At 41.3% G+C, this 20,555-nt stretch overlaps 3 protein-coding genes across 3 annotated transcripts in view; 1 reads left to right on the forward strand and 2 right to left on the reverse strand.

Annotated features, from left to right (window-relative positions):
* The window catches only part of LOC137295081 (forkhead box protein N3-like), a 54,624-nt gene extending 51,821 nt beyond the window's left edge, over positions 1–2,803 (reverse strand). The window contains exon 1 of the mRNA XM_067826364.1: positions 2,748–2,803. The gene's annotated coding sequence lies outside the window, so the exon portion shown is untranslated. The remainder of the gene's footprint in view (positions 1–2,747) is intronic.
* LOC137294674 (alpha-soluble NSF attachment protein-like) overlaps positions 1–20,555 on the forward strand; it is a 282,044-nt gene that overhangs the window by 103,025 nt on the left and 158,464 nt on the right. The gene's annotated exons all lie outside the window — the stretch shown is intronic.
* On the reverse strand, positions 7,494–18,566 carry LOC137293679 (barrier-to-autointegration factor-like). Its single transcript, XM_067824375.1, has 3 exons — positions 18,389–18,566; positions 8,838–8,990; positions 7,494–8,112 (listed from the first exon to the last, which is right to left on the reverse strand). Exons 2-3 carry the CDS (start codon positions 8,961–8,963, stop codon positions 7,966–7,968), a joined length of 273 nt encoding a protein of 90 aa, XP_067680476.1. The 5' UTR covers positions 8,964–8,990; positions 18,389–18,566; the 3' UTR covers positions 7,494–7,965.

The following is a 20,555-nucleotide window of genomic DNA, read 5'->3' on the forward strand; positions in this document are numbered from 1 at the left end:
TATAACAGTCAAATTAAAAATCGAAAATGGCATATTTTCTTACATATAGCATACATCAAGCATAATGCACACATAACTACTTGAACATCATATCCCTTCAGCGAATTCATGTACAAACCACCACATATTAACAAACTAGGTCAATAAAAACATTTAATTTCGGATGAAAAAGCCTGTGAATATCCGGGTTAGAGCTAGTCCTCAACAACCAATGCTTGTCATAAGAGACTACTAATGGGATCTGGTGGTAAGGATCACTGGCTTCACTGACACATGTCATTGTATCCCAATATGACTGCAGGATTAAACAACAAATTAACTTACATCTCCTGTTCTGCTAGTTATTTTTTTCATGCATGTACCAAGAAAAGTAACATAACTAGGCTAAACACTGTAATCAGCTGTGCACATACTTGTTCCATATTTTTCAGTTATTTGGTTAAAACATACAAAAAAATATAACTTCAAACAATTTTTATGCTGCGATTGGACGAATTATAACTGAAACTTTCATTTGACCAGGTACAATGTATTACAACAGCACCATTTTAGTACCTATGTTAAATAAATATACTTCAAATATTCAAGATCATTGAAGGGTAAAATATTTCTAAAGGGATGCTACCATCTTAAAAGGTGATGTGGCTCTCACACTTGTTAAATTTCACAAAATATTATTTTTATGAAGTGGAAGAACTGTACGTATGACTAATGAGTCAAATGTATCTATTTTCTCGCAACTACAGTTTGTTTCAATGCATCATTGGGATAAACTGCCTGGATGATGTAAATAAAGTCGAAGTGGTGCATTACTGATAATGTCACACATGAATTTGTTGATTTTATTGAAAACAATATCAAATAAAATTTGGGATAAAATAAAAATAACTATCTTGATAACCTAAATTATGATGTGCAGTTCATAAGCAAACACTGTAATTACGGGTCTTAATTACATATACCTGGACTAAATAAGTTAGGGATATTGGTACTTTTATGACTGATATTTTATCAATGCGTCAGTGAATAAATAGATCATCATTCAAAATTTGCATATCTCCCAAACCATTTTTGTTCAGTATATTTACATTCAAATTTGTTTACATGGTATCGTGGGTGCTAAAATGCTCACGGTAATCAGTGAGTTTAGTTTTACACAGCACTCAGCAATATTCCAGCTATATAGTGGTGGTACGTAAATAGACAAGTCTGGACCAAACAATCCAGTGATCGACATGATCAGCATCAACCTATGCCATTATAGGACGTGTGATATGACCTCATGTATCAACTACATCAGTGAGTTTGACCACCTGAAGCCAATCATGGGTTGCTGAAGATCAATTCCAATACGGATCTTCATGGGTCAAGTAGATATATCTAATTGTAGATAATACCTGTGCTAGAATTGCCTTTTTCAAACGCTGTTTAAATTTCAGTGTTGACAATCATTATGTCAGCGTCCTCAAGCCGGGGCGGATACAGCCTTTTGAGAAACAAGGGGTGCTCTCTTCAGACAAAATGACGATGCACACTTTTCACATGAGTTTCAATGGTCATTTAACAAAATTTCAGGTAAGATGAGGTGCGCACCCATGCAGTCACCCCCTCTGGATCCGCCTGTCTTCAACCATATATCTTGCCAAACAATATTGGTTCCTGGGATTTTGAAAATGCAACCATTCAAGCTGCTGAAATCATGTGAGTTCATGTTCATACAAAGGAGTTTCATAAAGTCTACTGCAGTGCCATGAACATAAACTGTGACTTTCTACACATTGAGACTAAGAAATAATATATCAGTAACTATTAACTTGACCAGGACATTTAGGATTCAATGAAAAAAAAGGTTGTAGTTGAAGTAAGGATTATGAAGATTAAGTTTATTTGCTTTAGTACTCAGGCAACTAATACTGAGTCCTAGATAAAGTTAGATTGAATACTATTCCAACAGAAATATTTATTTCAAGGTTTAACCTCATATAGGTCTGACAAATTAATTACAGTTTCACTCTTGAATGAACAACTGGAAAATACACATTAGATCTAATTCAACCTCGCATTTATAATCTATGTATTATACATGTTGAGTTTATTCTTAGCATTAGCTATAAAGCTATGAATAACGTTTCTAGAAATCTAGACTGAGCTTTGAAAAAAATGTAACACTTGAAGATTATTTCATATCCACCATGACAACTGACACAGATGAAAGCCTTGCTACCTTTGCATTGAAATAAGTGAAACCGTCTTCTCGGTCCTCTTGCTTCAGTTTCATGCTTTTTGATTTGATCGTTATGCATGTCTTCAGCAATGACTACTTGGTTTGTAGACGTGACTGAAGCAAATATTAGGAAGGACAAGGCTGTTATTACATATGACAGTAAAATTAGTTGTAGGACGCAGGCAAAACTAATGAAACAATAACATACAAGCATGTATTGTATGCTGTGTATTTCAGTGGCATTAACCAGTACACGTGGTCTCAATACCCTTATACTTGTACCGCCTATCCCATATTGGGGTGTAAACAAATCATTCGGGCAAAGAGCCAGCATTATCGCGGAAGTGGTTGTATGATTTCCCGCGAAATATACCGTTCCCTTTAATGACCTAAATATTACTGTAACAGTTAATTCAGGATGTTACGGTTAACAAAGAATAACTGTTAATGTTTACGGGGTGTATCGTTGTCCCCAAAACATGTATACATGGTAACATAAACAAAGCCACGTAATAAAACTTACCAGAACAACGTGGTCATGTGTCCTAATTTATTCTTTAGTGTAAATGCAACGGAAGTGACGTTCTTAACACGTGATGACGCTTTCTAGCTGCAGCTGCCGCCATCCTCGCTATAGGGCGCTTGTTGGGGGTCGTCGATAAAATTTATGCTGCATCCACTCTGTGGTTATAAAATGTTATTCATCCGTATGCGTGCGAATTCTTTTCATCTGAGACCATATCTTGTTGCCGGATAAAAACAAATTCATAATTCAAAACAAATCCATATTGCTAAAAACCATATTGCTCACCTGACAATCAATGATTGGTTCAACCAGAGACCATATAATAGATTACATGTGTATATGGTCTCTGGTACAACAGCTTCGGGGTTAATTATGTTTTTGTGATGTACATTACAGTATATCAACACATACAATCAATTATTTACAACAAACAAAAGTGGACAAAAGACGACGAATTGGTCACATCTGTGACGTAAACAATTCGAAAACTGTTTTTTGAGTTTCGAACCGCACAAACGTCAAAGATTAATGTTAAAAATAAAATTTGCCTGTTGTGTAAAGTTACACAATTCAATTGAATGAGACAAAATGCAACTACGACATTCGAGGAAATAATGTGAAACACTCTCAGTAATAAGCCTGAAGCACAAATACAAGGATGATTATCAATAAGATCATATTAATACATTAATAAGACGGATTTAAGATTACTGCATGCATGCCTTGTGTGCGTGCGTGCGTGCGTGTGTGTGTGTGTATGCTTTCCTGTTTCACGTTAGATGAAAAGGCATTGCATTTTGTTTCTCGCTTATTTTGTGCCTAAAACATTTATTTAAGTTACTCCTCCTACAAATACTGGACGGAGGGAACGGGCTGGGGGAAGTTTGCCGCGCGATAAGGCGCCGTTTGTAATTTAGAACTCTCTCTCTCTCTCTCTCTCTCTCTCTCTAAAGAACAAACAAAAAGTAAATCAACAAACGAACAAACAAACAAACCAAACAAAGAGACTAACGCCGTGATATAAGTGGGACGTTGCCACATCAAGTTATAAGCAGGAAACTCCCCAGGGAGAGCAGAAGACTTGGTTAAACCAAATCTCATAATTTACTTACTTCACTCACTCCCACGAATTAAATCCACACAGGTACTGTCATAATTTATGATGTACCACAGTTACTGTTCATAATTAGAGGATAAAATGAGGAAATGTGTTCGAAAGGTTATAAGCTGTAATCTTTTTATTAGTTAAAGGAATGTATACTGAAGGATAATGTGGAAGGTTGCTATGAACAATTGTTCTTTTCTACTTAAAGCGTTGCCATGGTTACCTGTACCTTGCCCCGTAACATATCTTTGTTACGATGACTAAATATCACTTTATGACCGAGGGTAAGTGGCCGAATCTGAGCCTGCCTTCCAGTTTAGTTTACATATTTGTGATTATCTTCCATGCTTGAAGAAGCAGCAGCAACATAGCATCAAGTGTGACCAAATTTAACCGTGAATGTGCTAAATCTTTCATGTATATAAAATAGAAACGGTACCAGGAGAGGTCCCTGGAGCACCCAGGTCGTGAGAGGTTCTTCACAGCAACGACTTTACTACTACACAGAACTTGTTTTTTTTTCAGGAGGGTCGCGCTTAATCCACGACTGGCGATTACACCGTACAAAGTAAGTATTGTTAAAATGCCCTCCCTCAAATGGTTTCGATGTATTTTAGAACGCCACGCAAGCTCAAAAATACAGTTGGCATAGCTGAAACGCATGTGTGCACATGTTTTCAGATAGAATATACTGTGTGCGTGATGTAGCTACTGCATGAGACAGATTTGCATAATTTGACGCGTTTTTGAAAACAACCTGTGCCTTGGATTCTGAAACAAACTTTAAAACATATTCTTGACAAGTATCTGTTATTTTTAAAAATTATGACAAAAAACCTCTGTGTTACACTTAAGAGGTGAAATGTCAATGATTCGCCTCTTGATGCATATAGTAAATACGTTAACTGTCACCAACATTTAATATTAACAAAGTAAGTTGATGATATAAGATTCACACCATACAATGTTAAGGAAGATGATGTGTTGATATCACCAAATCGATACATACATTTGAACCTTTTTTCAAGATGCTAATATATCACAAAATAGATGAAAGGTATCTCTTTTGATTCTTCGACATCAGAAAGTCTTTTTAATCAGTCTCACAAAAATATTTTAGGTGTCATAGAATGCTTTTAAATGCTGCAACATACTTTTTTTATAATCAGTCTTTAATGATATCGATACTTATTTCATGACATCATAAAACTGGATTCCAATTCATTATTATTACTATTGCTGTAACACAACAGATGATTTTCGTAAAGGAATACGTACAATCTGTATGTGCAATGGTCGCCAAGAAATCTTCACTTAGAGCACGCGGAGTTGTGTCCCTTGTTTGTTCTGCTCCCCGATCTCGGATTGTCCGAGATTTTTCATGTGCTTTGTTGCGTATAGGTTTTTATTTCTATATTTGCCTTCTGAATACTTTACATTGACAGGAATATTGTATACATTGTGTGACGACACACTGAAATTTATGCAAACTATATTTGCACGGAATTCATATCTAATTGCTATTTACTTCGAATATCAATGAGAGGGGGGATCAGTGGGGAAATACAAAAAAATCCCCCAAATCCTGAATCCATTCAACATGTCAAAAACCAAAAATCCAGAACAAAACACACACACATGCATACACACACGCACGCACACACGCACGCACGCACACACACACACACACACACACACACACACACACACACACACACACACACCCACACACACACACACCCACACACACACACACCAAACACCCCCCTCCCCCCCCCCCCCCCCCGAAAAAAAACAAAAACAAAAAACAAACTAAAACCGAATCCCACAGAACTTTCAAGCTCAGTGCTCAAAGGCGGTCTGGCTAGCAGTCTGCCGAATCTCCATGCACAGGATCTTGTTTAAATCTCAGATTCTCAGATTCTGCCGATCAAAATTAATATTTGTACATCCAACCAAGGTTGTGTGATGCACCAAGATAGTTACCTTAAGACGCGTTGTTGTTGTTGTAGCTGTTGTTGTTGTTGTTGTTGTAGCTGTTGTTGTTTAATGTAGCACTCAGCAATACTCCAGCTATATGGCGGTCAGTAAATAAAAGTGCTCAGACCAGATAATCCAGTGATCAGCATCATAAGCATCGTTCTACGAAACAGGGATACGATGACAAGCGAAACCAAGTCAGCGAGCATGTTAGACTCCCTATATTGAACTAATACGTCCAACAAGACTGATCAAAATGTATACTCAACTCGGCATAATGTTTACAAATAATTACAGAATTTCCCAAGATGCACTTATATAATTCTTTTAAAAGTTTAGCTGATGTTTAAAAGACAGAACGTGTGGTCTGGATGATATTCTAGTAGGAATATTAAGTCTGATCTTAAGTAATCTTTTCACCGCTGGCTGTATATGTTGCAAATCCCTGCACAGCATAAAGGAATATTATCTACGTATGCTTGCAGTATCATGGCAGGCTCACAGAAGAATTACTTTTTGTGAATATCACACCGTGCAATTTCTAATATCAGTGTGGGGAGTTAGGTAGCCTTTTGGTTAAAGTGTTCGCTCGTCACGCCGACGACCCGAATTCGATTCTCCACTTTGGTACAATATACGAAGCCCATTTCTGGTGTCCCCTTCCCCTCCCCCCCCCCCCCCGGCGTGATATTGATGATACCTGTGTTCCTTTGATGAGCAGACACTCGAATGTTTTGTTGTGCCCATGCAGCTACAAGGCAGCAGTTCCAGCTCTCCAGCCGAGACGACGGAGATTGTATGGCGCTTCACGTGGTTTGGTGAGGATACAGAACAAAAGTTATAGGAAGAGTAGTCTCCCCTAGTCTTACGTCTAACTGAATGATTCCTTCACGTTAAAACAATTCACACTTTGATGAATCCACAAGTCGGGGTCAAGTGGTGTCAAATCTACATAGAAATCATGTTAAGATTTGAAACAACACTCATTGGGCGTCAGGTGTGGACAAGGGAGGCAATTCTGTAATCAGCTTACCACAGCTCCGATGACTCTACCACGTGTGACCCAACAGTGTGTGTATCCATCATAACAATTAATCATTGGAGTATATCCTTTCACTTGAAAATCAAATCATTCGCATCATGCCATGTCATAGTTAGACAAGTTGCAGACCACCTCGGACCCCAGAGTACGTGTATGGCCCCGACAGACAAGGATCATAACTTGAGAAAATCTGGATTTCCACCGTAGGACCAGCGATTCCCTGGATCCCATTGTATGTAGGATCATCTGGATCTTCCTAAACCCTACCCTGGATCTTCTAGAGGACAATACGTATCAGCTTCAGAACATTAACTTGTGATGCAGATGTTATACAACTACAAAATACACATTTGAATACTAGCCCCTCTCTCTATGTAATCAAAATACAGTGAAAACAACCGAGACATTAGGATACGAATTTATTGAATATTAATACAACGTAGCCCTTTTTGGCCTTAGGATATTTTGAGAACAAAAGGTATTTTATCATTGATATAAAACGCTAAGGAAGCCTTAGGATATTTTGAGAACAAAAGGTATTTTATCATTGATATAAAATGCTAAGGAATTAGGATTCCTCCATAAAAGGTTACATGTGAAATGCCTAAATTGTCCCTTGAATACCATCAATTCTATAAACGTTTATAACTACGACGTCATATAGTTCTAGGTGCAAGCTGTTTTAAAGAAATTCCTTATGGTGTTTTTAAACCGACCACAGCACAACAAACAAGATGGCTACATAAGCTGTACATTTAAAGTGTACAGTAAAATTGATGGACATGTTGAGTTGACTGATTCCTGGGCTGAATCGCTTCTAAGACGCATGGACTAAACGCAAGGGAACTAGAGGTGTTAAGAAGCTGACTGGGACGTCACTATGCTACTATCAGTCGTCATTTTAAGATTCCCGTAGATGTCTGTTTCAGAACTGATGCATTATGGTAAGAACTCGAGGCGGCATGTGTACTATTCACGACAAGCACACTAAGAACTTAAAACAATCCATTCCTGCAAATTTTGGAGTAAGCAGAACAGAAAGGGGGTAAGCACGAATACGTGTGACATGACTTGACAGGGCAGGCACCTCACAAGTGTTCATCACACCATGCGTTCAGTGCCGTGTAACAGTCCCCCGCTTGTTTGGAATTAGCAGAGCATGTCTCCTTCAGCCAGCCTACGAACAACTCTTCATTCTTGTCCAACACCAGGAACTGGCCCAGAACATTGTACGCCTGGAAAAAAACAAGACACAATAATTGTTGGAGGTGAGAGGTGAAAGCAGTGTAATGATACTGTCAAGTAACAGATTAGCTAAGCCAGTTGTTTTAGTCCTACCACCCGAGCGAGTGCACCCTGCAGTTTAGCATGCATACCCACATGAATAAAAATATCATTCTTTACTTATCCTAACTCACTTGTCAGAATTCATTGATGCTGCATAATTAATTAAAACTGACGACTTCGGTTGCCCTGGATACTGAAGAGACAGAAATTTCAGCCTAGTCCATGCTTAGAATTAAACGTATTAACTGTACCTGTAGGTCTACACAGGTAACCATCGCAAATACACGTGAACATGGTCAAAGTAACCTAATCAAGCATTTATTGGAATTGCAGGAAACTTGCAACAAACAAGACATATCTGAGAAAAGAAAATGGCCTGCAATATTTGCTTTGAAAGGGCAGGCAATCAGATGTTCATCAGTTCCAGTCAGCGAAGCCTTAAGAAATGTATCATTCTGGAACACGCCAACATGCTAAACCTTGGAGGTAAAGACTACAGGCATGCTTCTTGTGGGACCTCGCAGCATGATGCTGCTCGTCAATTCAGCGTCCATGGAAACAAAATTTGGTACTTATGGTGATGTTTTCAGGAAAACAATCAAGCTACTCACCGTCCCTGTAGTGGTCAGTCACAGTAATATGAAATGTAAGGGACTGTAAAGTGTAATCTCACCTTTGTAAATTTGGCCTCGCTGAGTTTTGAGCCAAGAACTGATCCTATTCCTGGTAGCTCAGTTACAAGATTATCTCCCATTGGCTCTGACACAAAGTCCCGGTGTTTTTGTGACGTCGAGGACATCCTGACTTGTTATCAGTTGACTTTAACCTGAAAAAATAAGCATTTGTTCTGTTATCTATGATAACTTCCTGTTCGCCCCCCCTCCCAACAAACAAAACAAACAAACAAACAAAAAAACAAAACAAAAAAGGACATGCTACATCTGATGCCTTTCATGCTATCGATGTAGTAAATTTTAGTTGTGAAGAAATAACAATATTTTTATTGTACGGAGAAATGATGATGCTTTGTTTTATGGCCAGTAAATATAACGTCTTTGTAAAGATAAACTACTAACTGGTAGTGCGAGCAATGACCCACAGTGTCGCGACATGATACCACAGTGTTGGAGTATGATACCACAGTGTTGGAGTATGATACCACAGTGTTGGGGTGTGATAATACAGTGTCGTGGAATGATACCACAGTGTTGGGGTGTGATACCACAGTGTCGTGGAATGATACCACAGTGTCGGGCTGTGATACCACAGTGTCGTGGAATGGTACGACAGTGTTGGGGTGTCATACCACAGTGTCGCGGTGTGGTACCTCAGTGTTGAGGTATGATACCACAGTGTTGGGGTATGATACCTCAGTGTTGAGGTATGATACCACAGTGTCGTGGAATGATACCACAGTGTTGAGGTATGATACCACAGTGTTGGGGTGTGATACCACAGTGTCGTGGAATGATACCACAGTGTCGGGCTGTGATACCACAGTGTCGTGGAATGGTACGACAGTGTTGGGGTGTCATACCACAGTGTCGCGGTGTGGTACCTCAGTGTTGAGGTATGATACCACAGTGTCGCGGTGTGATACCACAGTGTTGGGGTATGATACCACAGTGTTGAGGTATGATACCACAGTGTTGAGGTATGATACCACAGTGTCGCGGTGTGATACCACAGTGTTGGGGTGTGATACCACAGTGTTGAGGTATGATACCTCAGTGTTGAGGTATGATACCTCAGTGTTGGGGTATGATACCACAGTATTGAGGTATGATACCACAGTGTTGAGGTATGATACCACAGTGTTGGGGTATGATACCACAGTGTTGAGGTATGATACCACAGTGTTGAGGTATGATACCACAGTGTCGCGGTGTGATACCACACTGTTGAGGTATGATACCACAGTGTTGGGGTATGATACCACAGTGTCGTGGAATGATACCACAGTGTTGAGGTATGATACCACAGTGTTGGGGTATGATACCTCAGTGTTGAGGTATGATACCACAGTGTTGGGGTATGATACCACAGTGTTGAGGTATGATACCACAGTGTTGAGGTATGATACCACAGTGTTGAGGTATGATACCTCAGTGTTGGGGTATGATACCACAGTGTTGAGGTATGATACCACAGTGTCGTGGAATGATACCACAGTGTTGAGGTATGATACCACAGTGCTGGGGTATGATACCTCAGTGTTGAGGTATGACACCACAGTGTTGAGGTATGATACCTCAGTGTTGAGGTATGACACCACAGTGTTGAGGTATGATACCTCAGTGTTGAGGTATGATACCACAGTGTTGAGGTATGATACCTCAGTGTTGAGGTATGATACCACAGTGTTGAGGTATGATACCACAGTGTTGAGGTATGATACCACAGTGTTGAGGTATGATACCACAGTGTTGAGGTATGATACCACAGTGTTGAGGTATGATACCACAGTGTCGCGGTGTGATACCACAGTGTTGGGGTATGATACCACAGTGTTGAGGTATGATACCACAGTGTCGCGGTGTGATACCACAGTGTTGAGGTATGATACCACAGTGTTGAGGTATGATACCACAGTGTTGAGGTATGATACCACAGTGTTGAGGTATGATACCACAGTGTTGAGGTATGATACCTCAGTGTTGAGGTATGATACCACAGTGTTGAGGTATGATACCACAGTGTTGAGGTATGATACCACAGTGTTGGATAAGGTGATACCTCAGTGTTGAGGTATGATACCACAGTGTTGAGGTATGATACCACAGTGTTGAGGTATGATACCACAGTGTTGGATAAGGTGATACCTCAGTGTTGAGGTATGATACCTCAGTGTTGAGGTATGATACCACAGTGTTGAGGTATGATACCACAGTGTTGAGGTATGATACCACAGTGTTGAGGTATGATACCTCAGTGTTGAGGTATGATACCACAGTGTTGAGGTATGATACCTCAGTGTTGAGGTATGATACCTCAGTGTTGAGGTATGATACCTCAGTGTTGAGGTATGATACCACAGTGTTGAGGTATGATACCACAGTGTTGGATAAGGTGATACCTCAGTGTTGAGGTATGATACCACAGTGTTGAGGTATGATACCACAGTGTTGGATAAGGTGATACCTCAGTGTTGAGGTATGATACCACAGTGTTGAGGTATGATACCACAGTGTTGAGGTATGATACCTCAGTGTTGAGGTATGATACCACAGTGTTGAGGAATGGTACGACAGTGTTGGGGTGTCATACCACAGTGTCGCAGTGTGGTACCTCAGTGTTGAGGTATGATACCACAGTGTCGCGGTGTGATACCACAGTGTTGGGGTATGATACCACAGTGTTGAGGTATGATACCACAGTGTTGAGGTATGATACCACAGTGTCGCGGTGTGATACCACAGTGTTGGGGTATGATACCACAGTGTTGAGGTATGATACCTCAGTGTTGAGGTATGATACCTCAGTGTTGGGGTATGATACCACAGTATTGAGGTATGATACCACAGTGTTGAGGTATGATACCACAGTGTTGGGGTATGATACCACAGTGTTGAGGTATGATACCACAGTGTTGAGGTATGATACCACAGTGTCGCGGTGTGATACCACACTGTTGAGGTATGATACCACAGTGTTGGGGTATGATACCACAGTGTCGTGGAATGATACCACAGTGTTGAGGTATGATACCACAGTGTTGGGGTATGATACCTCAGTGTTGAGGTATGATACCACAGTGTTGGGGTATGATACCACAGTGTTGAGGTATGATACCACAGTGTTGAGGTATGATACCACAGTGTTGAGGTATGATACCTCAGTGTTGGGGTATGATACCACAGTGTTGAGGTATGATACCACAGTGTCGTGGAATGATACCACAGTGTTGAGGTATGATACCACAGTGCTGGGGTATGATACCTCAGTGTTGAGGTATGACACCACAGTGTTGAGGTATGATACCTCAGTGTTGAGGTATGATACCACAGTGTTGAGGTATGATACCTCAGTGTTGAGGTATGATACCACAGTGTTGAGGTATGATACCTCAGTGTTGAGGTATGATACCACAGTGTTGAGGTATGATACCACAGTGTTGAGGTATGATACCACAGTGTTGAGGTATGATACCACAGTGTTGAGGTATGATACCACAGTGTTGAGGTATGATACCACAGTGTCGCGGTGTGATACCACAGTGTTGGGGTATGATACCACAGTGTTGAGGTATGATACCACAGTGTCGCGGTGTGATACCACAGTGTTGAGGTATGATACCACAGTGTTGAGGTATGATACCACAGTGTTGAGGTATGATACCACAGTGTTGAGGTATGATACCACAGTGTTGAGGTATGATACCTCAGTGTTGAGGTATGATACCACAGTGTTGAGGTATGATACCACAGTGTTGAGGTATGATACCACAGTGTTGGATAAGGTGATACCTCAGTGTTGAGGTATGATACCACAGTGTTGAGGTATGATACCACAGTGTTGAGGTATGATACCACAGTGTTGGATAAGGTGATACCTCAGTGTTGAGGTATGATACCACAGTGTTGAGGTATGATACCACAGTGTTGAGGTATGATACCACAGTGTTGAGGTATGATACCTCAGTGTTGAGGTATGATACCACAGTGTTGAGGTATGATACCTCAGTGTTGAGGTATGATACCTCAGTGTTGAGGTATGATACCTCAGTGTTGAGGTATGATACCACAGTGTTGAGGTATGATACCACAGTGTTGGATAAGGTGATACCTCAGTGTTGAGGTATGATACCACAGTGTTGAGGTATGATACCACAGTGTTGGATAAGGTGATACCTCAGTGTTGAGGTATGATACCACAGTGTTGAGGTATGATACCACAGTGTTGAGGTATGATACCTCAGTGTTGAGGTATGATACCACAGTGTTGAGGAATGATACCACAGTGTTGAGGTATGATACCACAGTGTTGGATAAGGTGATACCTCAGTGTTGAGGTATGATACCACAGTGTTGAGGTATGATACCTCAGTGTTGAGGTATGATACCTCAGTGTTGAGGTATGATACCTCAGTGTTGAGGTATGATACCACAGTGTTGAGAAATGATACCACAGTGTTGAGGTATGATACCACAGTGTTGAGGTATGATACCACAGTGTTGAGGTATGATACCTCAGTGTTGAGGTATGATACCACAGTGTTGAGGTATGATACCACAGTGTTGGATAAGGTGATACCTCAGTGTTGAGGTATGATACCACAGTGTTGAGGTATGATACCACAGTGTTGGATAAGGTGATACCTCAGTGTTGAGGTATGATACCTCAGTGTTGAGGTATGATACCACAGTGTTGAGGTATGATACCACAGTGTTGAGGTATGATACCACAGTGTTGAGGTATGATACCTCAGTGTTGAGGTATGATACCACAGTGTTGAGGAATGATACCACAGTGTTGAGGTATGATACCACAGTGTTGAGGTATGATACCTCAGTGTTGAGGTATGATACCACAGTGTTGAGGTATGATACCTCAGTGTTGAGGTATGATACCACAGTGTTGAGGTATGATACCACAGTGTTGGATAAGGTGATACCTCAGTGTTGAGGTATGATACCACAGTGTTGAGGTATGATACCACAGTGTTGAGGTATGATACCACAGTGTCGTGGAATGATACCACAGTGTTGAGGTATGATACCACAGTGTTGGGGTATGATACCTCAGTGTTGAGGTATGATACCTCAGTGTTGGGGTATGATACCACAGTGTCGTGGAATGATACCACAGTGTTGAGGTATGATACCACAGTGTTGGGGTATGATACCTCAGTGTTGGGGTATGATACCTCAGTGTTGAGGTATGATACCTCATTGTTGGGGTATTCATTTCGTCGAATTCCGACACTACATGCAATTCCGCGTTTTTCATCCCATGTTTGTTCAATAACGTGTTGGTTATTTATTCCTCGATATTGTGTTGAGGACCACGGTGTGTCTTGACGGTGGGACGATGGGACGATGGAGCGTAAGCCACTAGCAGCGTTTCCTCGTTCATGACTTTATTCAGCATGTGATATTTGTTTTCCATATAAATGAGGGAAGCGCCAAGTGTGATCTTAATGATCCACTCAATCTGAGAGGGCAACAGTACCCATTTGTCGTCGTCTGTATAGACGAAAGTGTACGGGTGACGACCGTTTTCTCAACGTTCAGGATGAACAGCTTGCCGCCGAAGGCTGGGGATGTCGTCCATTCATCTTTGTCGTTGCAGATGAGGTCGTACCGCGCGTTGCTAACAGCTCCTTCGGTGTTGATGAAATAGTTCAGGTCCTTGTTGCTGCCACTGCATGTGAAAGGCGAATCCATGCGCGTCCCCGAGGTCAGAGATTTTCTCTCTCACATGGCCGTTCTCGGACCGAAGCTTCCGCCATTGTCGTAAGTGCAGAGTCACCCTGAGGTATCCTATACAGATGGGTTTGTGTAGACATTTTTAATTCCGTGGTGTTGCCTCGCGTTAATTTCCTGTACTGCGAGGTTGAAAACGATTTCGTTCTACCGTCCTTGTACTTTTCCGTTTTCACTGGAATGGCTCTCAGCAGAATATGAATTCACATTCAATGAGTATGACAAAGTTGTTTGCAGCTGCGCTATCGACAATATCTCTTTGGAGTTCAACGTGGTCACGAGCTGGACCGACACATTCACCACCAGTACATCTTTTACGACTGAGTCCCGCTGTACAGGACAATCATCAGGACAAGAGCAATATGCTGTGGAACGTGATTGATGAAAGACGTCGTGATCATTCCCGTGAAGATCGACGAACGGTTTGAACGAGAGAGAGGAAATCTTTTCAACCCCGAGATCACAAAACTGGAAGTGACCGTCGAGGGCATGCCCAACCAGCTGTTCAGCAAAGGCATGAGGGCTCACAAGCAGTGGGACAAAATAACACACAAAAAAAACTGCTTGTGATCAAGCGATCCTGGAACGTGTCGGCAGGACTGGTTGCACCTTACCATGGCTAACTGAAAGGAGAATCGCTGCTGTTCCTCCTGGATGACTGCAGCGCTAACAGGAAATCATGAAAAAGAGAAGCTCGCTGACATACCTGACCTTCTCAGGACGACACACGAAGGACAGCGTTTGGATACTAATGCAGAAACTGAAATACAACTCGGTGCTGAAAGATCTGAGGGAGCAGATGCGATGGGTTTCCGTGTTTTACTGCAAAAGGCTTCTTCAACTACATGTGCAAGGTGTGCAGTGCTGGTGTGAAATGCCACTATTGCTGTTGCAAGGCCTACGGAGTGGACGTGGTCTGAGGCCATCACATCTACCTGACGAAAAGAGACTACATCAACTAACGCAACCGACAGCTGAGAATCAAAATCTAACGTGCGTGCAAAAGTTTTCTCGCTTTTTAAATTTTTCTTACCTGTCTGAAATCCTATTTAAAGATTTGACTTCGTCAGTGAAAATCAAAGCTATTAGAGATTTGACTTCACATGCGAACATACCAGCAACAATGCTCACCATTCGAGAACTGAAAATGATTGCCAAAGAACGTGGAGTGATCTGTTACTCCCGTTTGAAGAAACCTCTGCTGATGAAGTTGCTCAACATTCCTCATGTCCACAAATCCCTAGAACTGCTGGAGGAACGCAAACCACTGGAGTTTAGTTTTACGTTTTTATATGGCGGCGATCTGAAAGAATCGAGTGTGGACCAAACAATCCAGTGAACAACAACATGATCATCGATCTGCTACAATTGGGAACCGATGACATGTGTCAACCAAGTCAGCGACCCTGACCACCCGATCCCATTAGTTGCCTCTTACGACAAGCATAGTCACCTTTTATGACAAGCATGGGTTGCTGAAGGCCTATTCTACCCTGGGACCTTTACGGGTCGCAAACCACTAGAACAAGAATTCGTGCCAATCAAGCATGCCGCAGGCAAGTATCTGGCAGGCTGGAGGATGGACGTCAACAAAAACATGGAATTCGATGACCTGAAACACACGATCGTGGAGAAAGTTGGCGAGGAAGTGAAAGACCTCAAATCTCAAACTGAAAACCTCAAACCTGAAACCTCAAATTTTAAGTAAAAAAATGTCGCTGGACAAACAGAAGCCAGACGACACCATTGCGCATGTCCAGGATTACTACAGAAGCAAACAGGAAGTCGCAACCCAATCCGAAACCGTCGACGAGAATCCCTAGAATGCTTCACGCACAGGGGTTCGGGCTGGGTCATTGATGCGGTCAACATCGTCTATATAGACATAGCCAAGTACGAACTTTTCAAAGGAGGGTCGAACCTAACGTTGTCATCGTACTTCAAGACAATGCATGCCATGGGCATCAGCAAAAACAAAGGCGCCGATTCCATGAGGGTAGCAATCCGATCTGTGGTGTCTGGCCGACGCACATTCCGACAGACTTTCAAGCTTACCCAGGAATGATGGGCTCAACGGGGATGGCATAGACAAACCCACTCCCATCTCCAAGGTCACCAAAATAAAAAAAGGAAACAGAACGCCCACGTCGCCGTCAACGTCTCCGGACACAGAGGGAAAAGGTACCACTACACGTGGATCAAACATTTCAGCAACTGTTGTACAACCAATCGAAATACAATGGAAAAAAACCCAAACTTTTGTGAACGCTGCCTGCACGGCTACACATAAGCTGACCTGTTGAAATCTCACCAGAAGGATGGTTGAGGCATGGGACATATGGCCGTCCAAATTGACATGCCTGACGAAAAAGACAATGTCTTCAAATTCGTCAACCATCAAATGTTCGTGCCTTACGACATATACGCCAACTTTGAAGCCCTCATCAAACCCATTGACACTGTCGCTCCACCCACAAACAAAAGTTTCATGCAAAAAATGCAAGAGCATGACGCGACTATGTGGTCATTTGATGCGACGGGAAAACGAAAGTGCCCATGATGTACCAAGGTCCCAACACGAAGAGAAAACCAACAGGAAAAAGCTGTGCACCATTGTCCCCATGCACATGAGCCAAGACGACTAGCCTGTGCACCCTGAAGCTCATACTGTAATTTCATACGTGTTGGTCTGTTGGTGATTCTAAGCATTGCTAATCATCTGTAGACAATGATCCATTGAGGTTCAACAATCTAATCTGAATACCCCATTAATCGTCAAAATACTAAAGAGTGAATTTTCAATGCTGTGATATGTCTGTAGATACGCTTGTGATGTGTGCTGGATGATGTGTGTTTTAACTAGAGCTTTCCACATTAATGTACTTATGGACACGGGGGCTTGCAACGCTAAGAACTGCCACGAAGGTATGTCACCACCGGGTTCTTAGCATTACAAAAAACGAAATGAATGTAACGAGGTCAGCACACCAAGTTCGTTTCAGGGCGACTTCAACAACGATCACTGTATCTATTCCATTAAAAATATGCACATATTTCAAGCCAGTAGATTTACCAACAAAATGGTATATGGCTAACTATAGGCCATATCAGATCGCTGACTCTTTTCAGTGCGGGACAGGTCAAGGCCAGGTCGACGTCGGTATAGTCCATGAGCCAGATGAGATTTGACTACCAAATTGTGGGGCAAACAGTCACTATATTCTAATGCTTATAGCTGTAGTTGTAGCTGCTTTGTAGATATTTGGCTGGATTCAAGAAAATGGCGACCATCTTTAAAACAACACATTTATCTGGACATAGGCGATGTCCATCACGTGATTACTTAAACTACATACCTTAAGCTATATGAAAATCCATATTTTTAACGTCTGGTTCATAGACTAGTAATGGCACGACACAATCCTGATTGCGATGAATAAACCAACAGCTCATTATTACAGAAAGGTGAAAGTGACTCCAAAAGAATGGCTATTAGCTTGCTACAGGTGCCACCAGTCTAAGATGTTTTTGTACACGTCATGTAACTTTTAATGGGATAGACACAGTGATCATTGCTGAAGTCGCCATGAAACGAACTTGGTGTGTTGACGACGTTCGATCCCTTTCCTTTCATATAGTGCTAAGGCCCCGTTTGTGAAAGTGCATACCTGGATGTTACTTATTGCGTTACAAGCTCCTGTGGTCGTATTGCAGTGGTAAGGACCCCTTTGTGACAGGACATACCTTGATGACATCTTTTAGCGTTTAGAGCTCCTGTGGACGTATTATCATATCTTACCTTTTACTGGGTTTGATATCCCAAAGACTTGTAATTACACACGAACACACACAAACATACGTCTTGGTGACTGAGCAGTATTGCGCAAGCGCAAGATGAAATCAAATTTCACAAGAAAGGTCCACGCTTGACATGACAGATAGAACGCGGCTGGTGGGATTGGTGGTGGGGGTGGGTTGGGTTGGGGTGGGGTTGGGTGGGGTGGGGGTTCTCCGCGCTAAGAGATTCAAATCTCTCAACAACATACTGAAGGCAGTCGGTTATGCAAACTATCCTGTGGGGATTTTGTCTACAGTTCAGATATTGTCACTTTAACTGTGATGTGGAATAAACAATCAAGTTTGAACAAGTACGAACTTGAACGGACTCGTCAGACAAGTTCTTATGACGTAAGGGTGGCCCACCTGATTCATGACAGTCTGCTCTAATATGCTGAATATTGTGACACCTGCGGCCCCCTCTTCCCTCCTTTTCGGAGAAATGCACAACAGTGCATTCTCAGTACATCCAGTATTATCCTACCTGGGCTGAACGAATCCACTATCAGCCCTATATAATTACTTGGAAGCGTTCTATTCAAATCACGCCAGCGACCGAGAAGAATTTTAGAGTCAACACAGAGTTTCTTTTTCTCAACCTTTCTCAACATTTCTTTGCATGTATAAAAGTAACTGAACACACTTTAAACACATATATAGTAATTTACAACTATAAGTTGCGACATAGATTAAATTAGGAAAATTAACTTTACTTTTACGTTTGAGGTGAAACATTAAGTATTTTATATCATAGTTTCTAGATGTTTTAAAAGTCACTGACAAATTTCTTGCTGACCATTCTGTTTTGGATATTTCCTATTTAAATATTGAATTTAGAATGGAGAACACCCGAGTTTCTGAACAATATGAAGTCACCCTCCCAAGTGGAGACCTGAGCCAGTTAACCAAACATCTGACAGACAAAAAGACCAAACAAAATATCCAAAATGGATATCAGAAATGATTTATTTGGTGTGTGTTGGGTGCCTTGCTTCCAGAAAACATCCTGATAGGGTTAGCAAATACTGTCCATGTGAGTCTCAACTCAGTTTCTTATGCCTGTCTCTCAATCTCAAATTTCAAAATGTCATGCCTGGAACAGCATTTCTGGTCATGACTTATTGCTTCTCGGTGAAGACGATATAAGGCACTATTTCCCTACTATGAGTTTCAGTAGACTCATGGGGACAGAACCAAACATAGTCACCAAACATTGTACTGCAGATGGAGTACAAGGAAAATAATATAATTATCGAGTCAATGAGATTGGATTAATGCACAAAGAGAACAATAGATTATAATGACAAAGCTAAGAGCGGGAGTGGGGTGTGTTGGTAGGAGCGACAATGTATTATCATTACAATACATTTTTTTCTTTGTGTATTAATTCACGGCCATTGGCTTCTACAGTTTTTGTATGTATTAATTCACGGCCATTGACTTCGTTATTTTATTGTTATCCGCTCTATCCACACTTTGTGCTGACTCAGCATTCACCTGATGAACGAGCAAGAGTTTCCTCTTAAAATGGCCCGGTAAAGAATAAAAAACCCAAAACATTTGTTATCCATTAAAAACGTGTATTCATGTTCGTTCAGCTTCTTACTGCCATTCAAAACCTGGGCATAACTGACTGCAAACTGGAGCTCAATCGCCTTTCGTAGTTTCTCAATAGTATTAAATGTTTTTCAGTAATGTTCTCGTCCATGAATGGCATTGTTTGACTTGACGTTTACGGAATATCTGATATAGATGTAGACTTTGGCATACTGTGTGAACGTGTAGAATAGTCATGTCGTGAAATACCGGAAACATTCATTTTGTGAAGTGACTAAAGTAATTACATATTTTACGCCATCACTGAACTAGAATTGTCTTAACCCACTTAATGATACCAACGAATTAAAATATAATATTGAGCGACTAATGTGTCGGAAGTGCCAGATGAAAGGGAAAGACCAATGACAAATAAGGCATTGTGGTAGCACTAACGCAACCTAATAGGGTATATTCAGCGACATTCAAACTATCGTCCTAAACTGAAATCACTGCAACAACCCACATTAAGTGAGTGAGTTGCGATTTATGTCGCTCTTAGCAATAACCCAACAAATTGGAACAATTTATAT

This window comes from Haliotis asinina, chromosome 8 (genome assembly GCF_037392515.1).
Source record: "Haliotis asinina isolate JCU_RB_2024 chromosome 8, JCU_Hal_asi_v2, whole genome shotgun sequence".
Taxonomy (NCBI): domain Eukaryota; kingdom Metazoa; phylum Mollusca; class Gastropoda; order Lepetellida; family Haliotidae; genus Haliotis; species Haliotis asinina.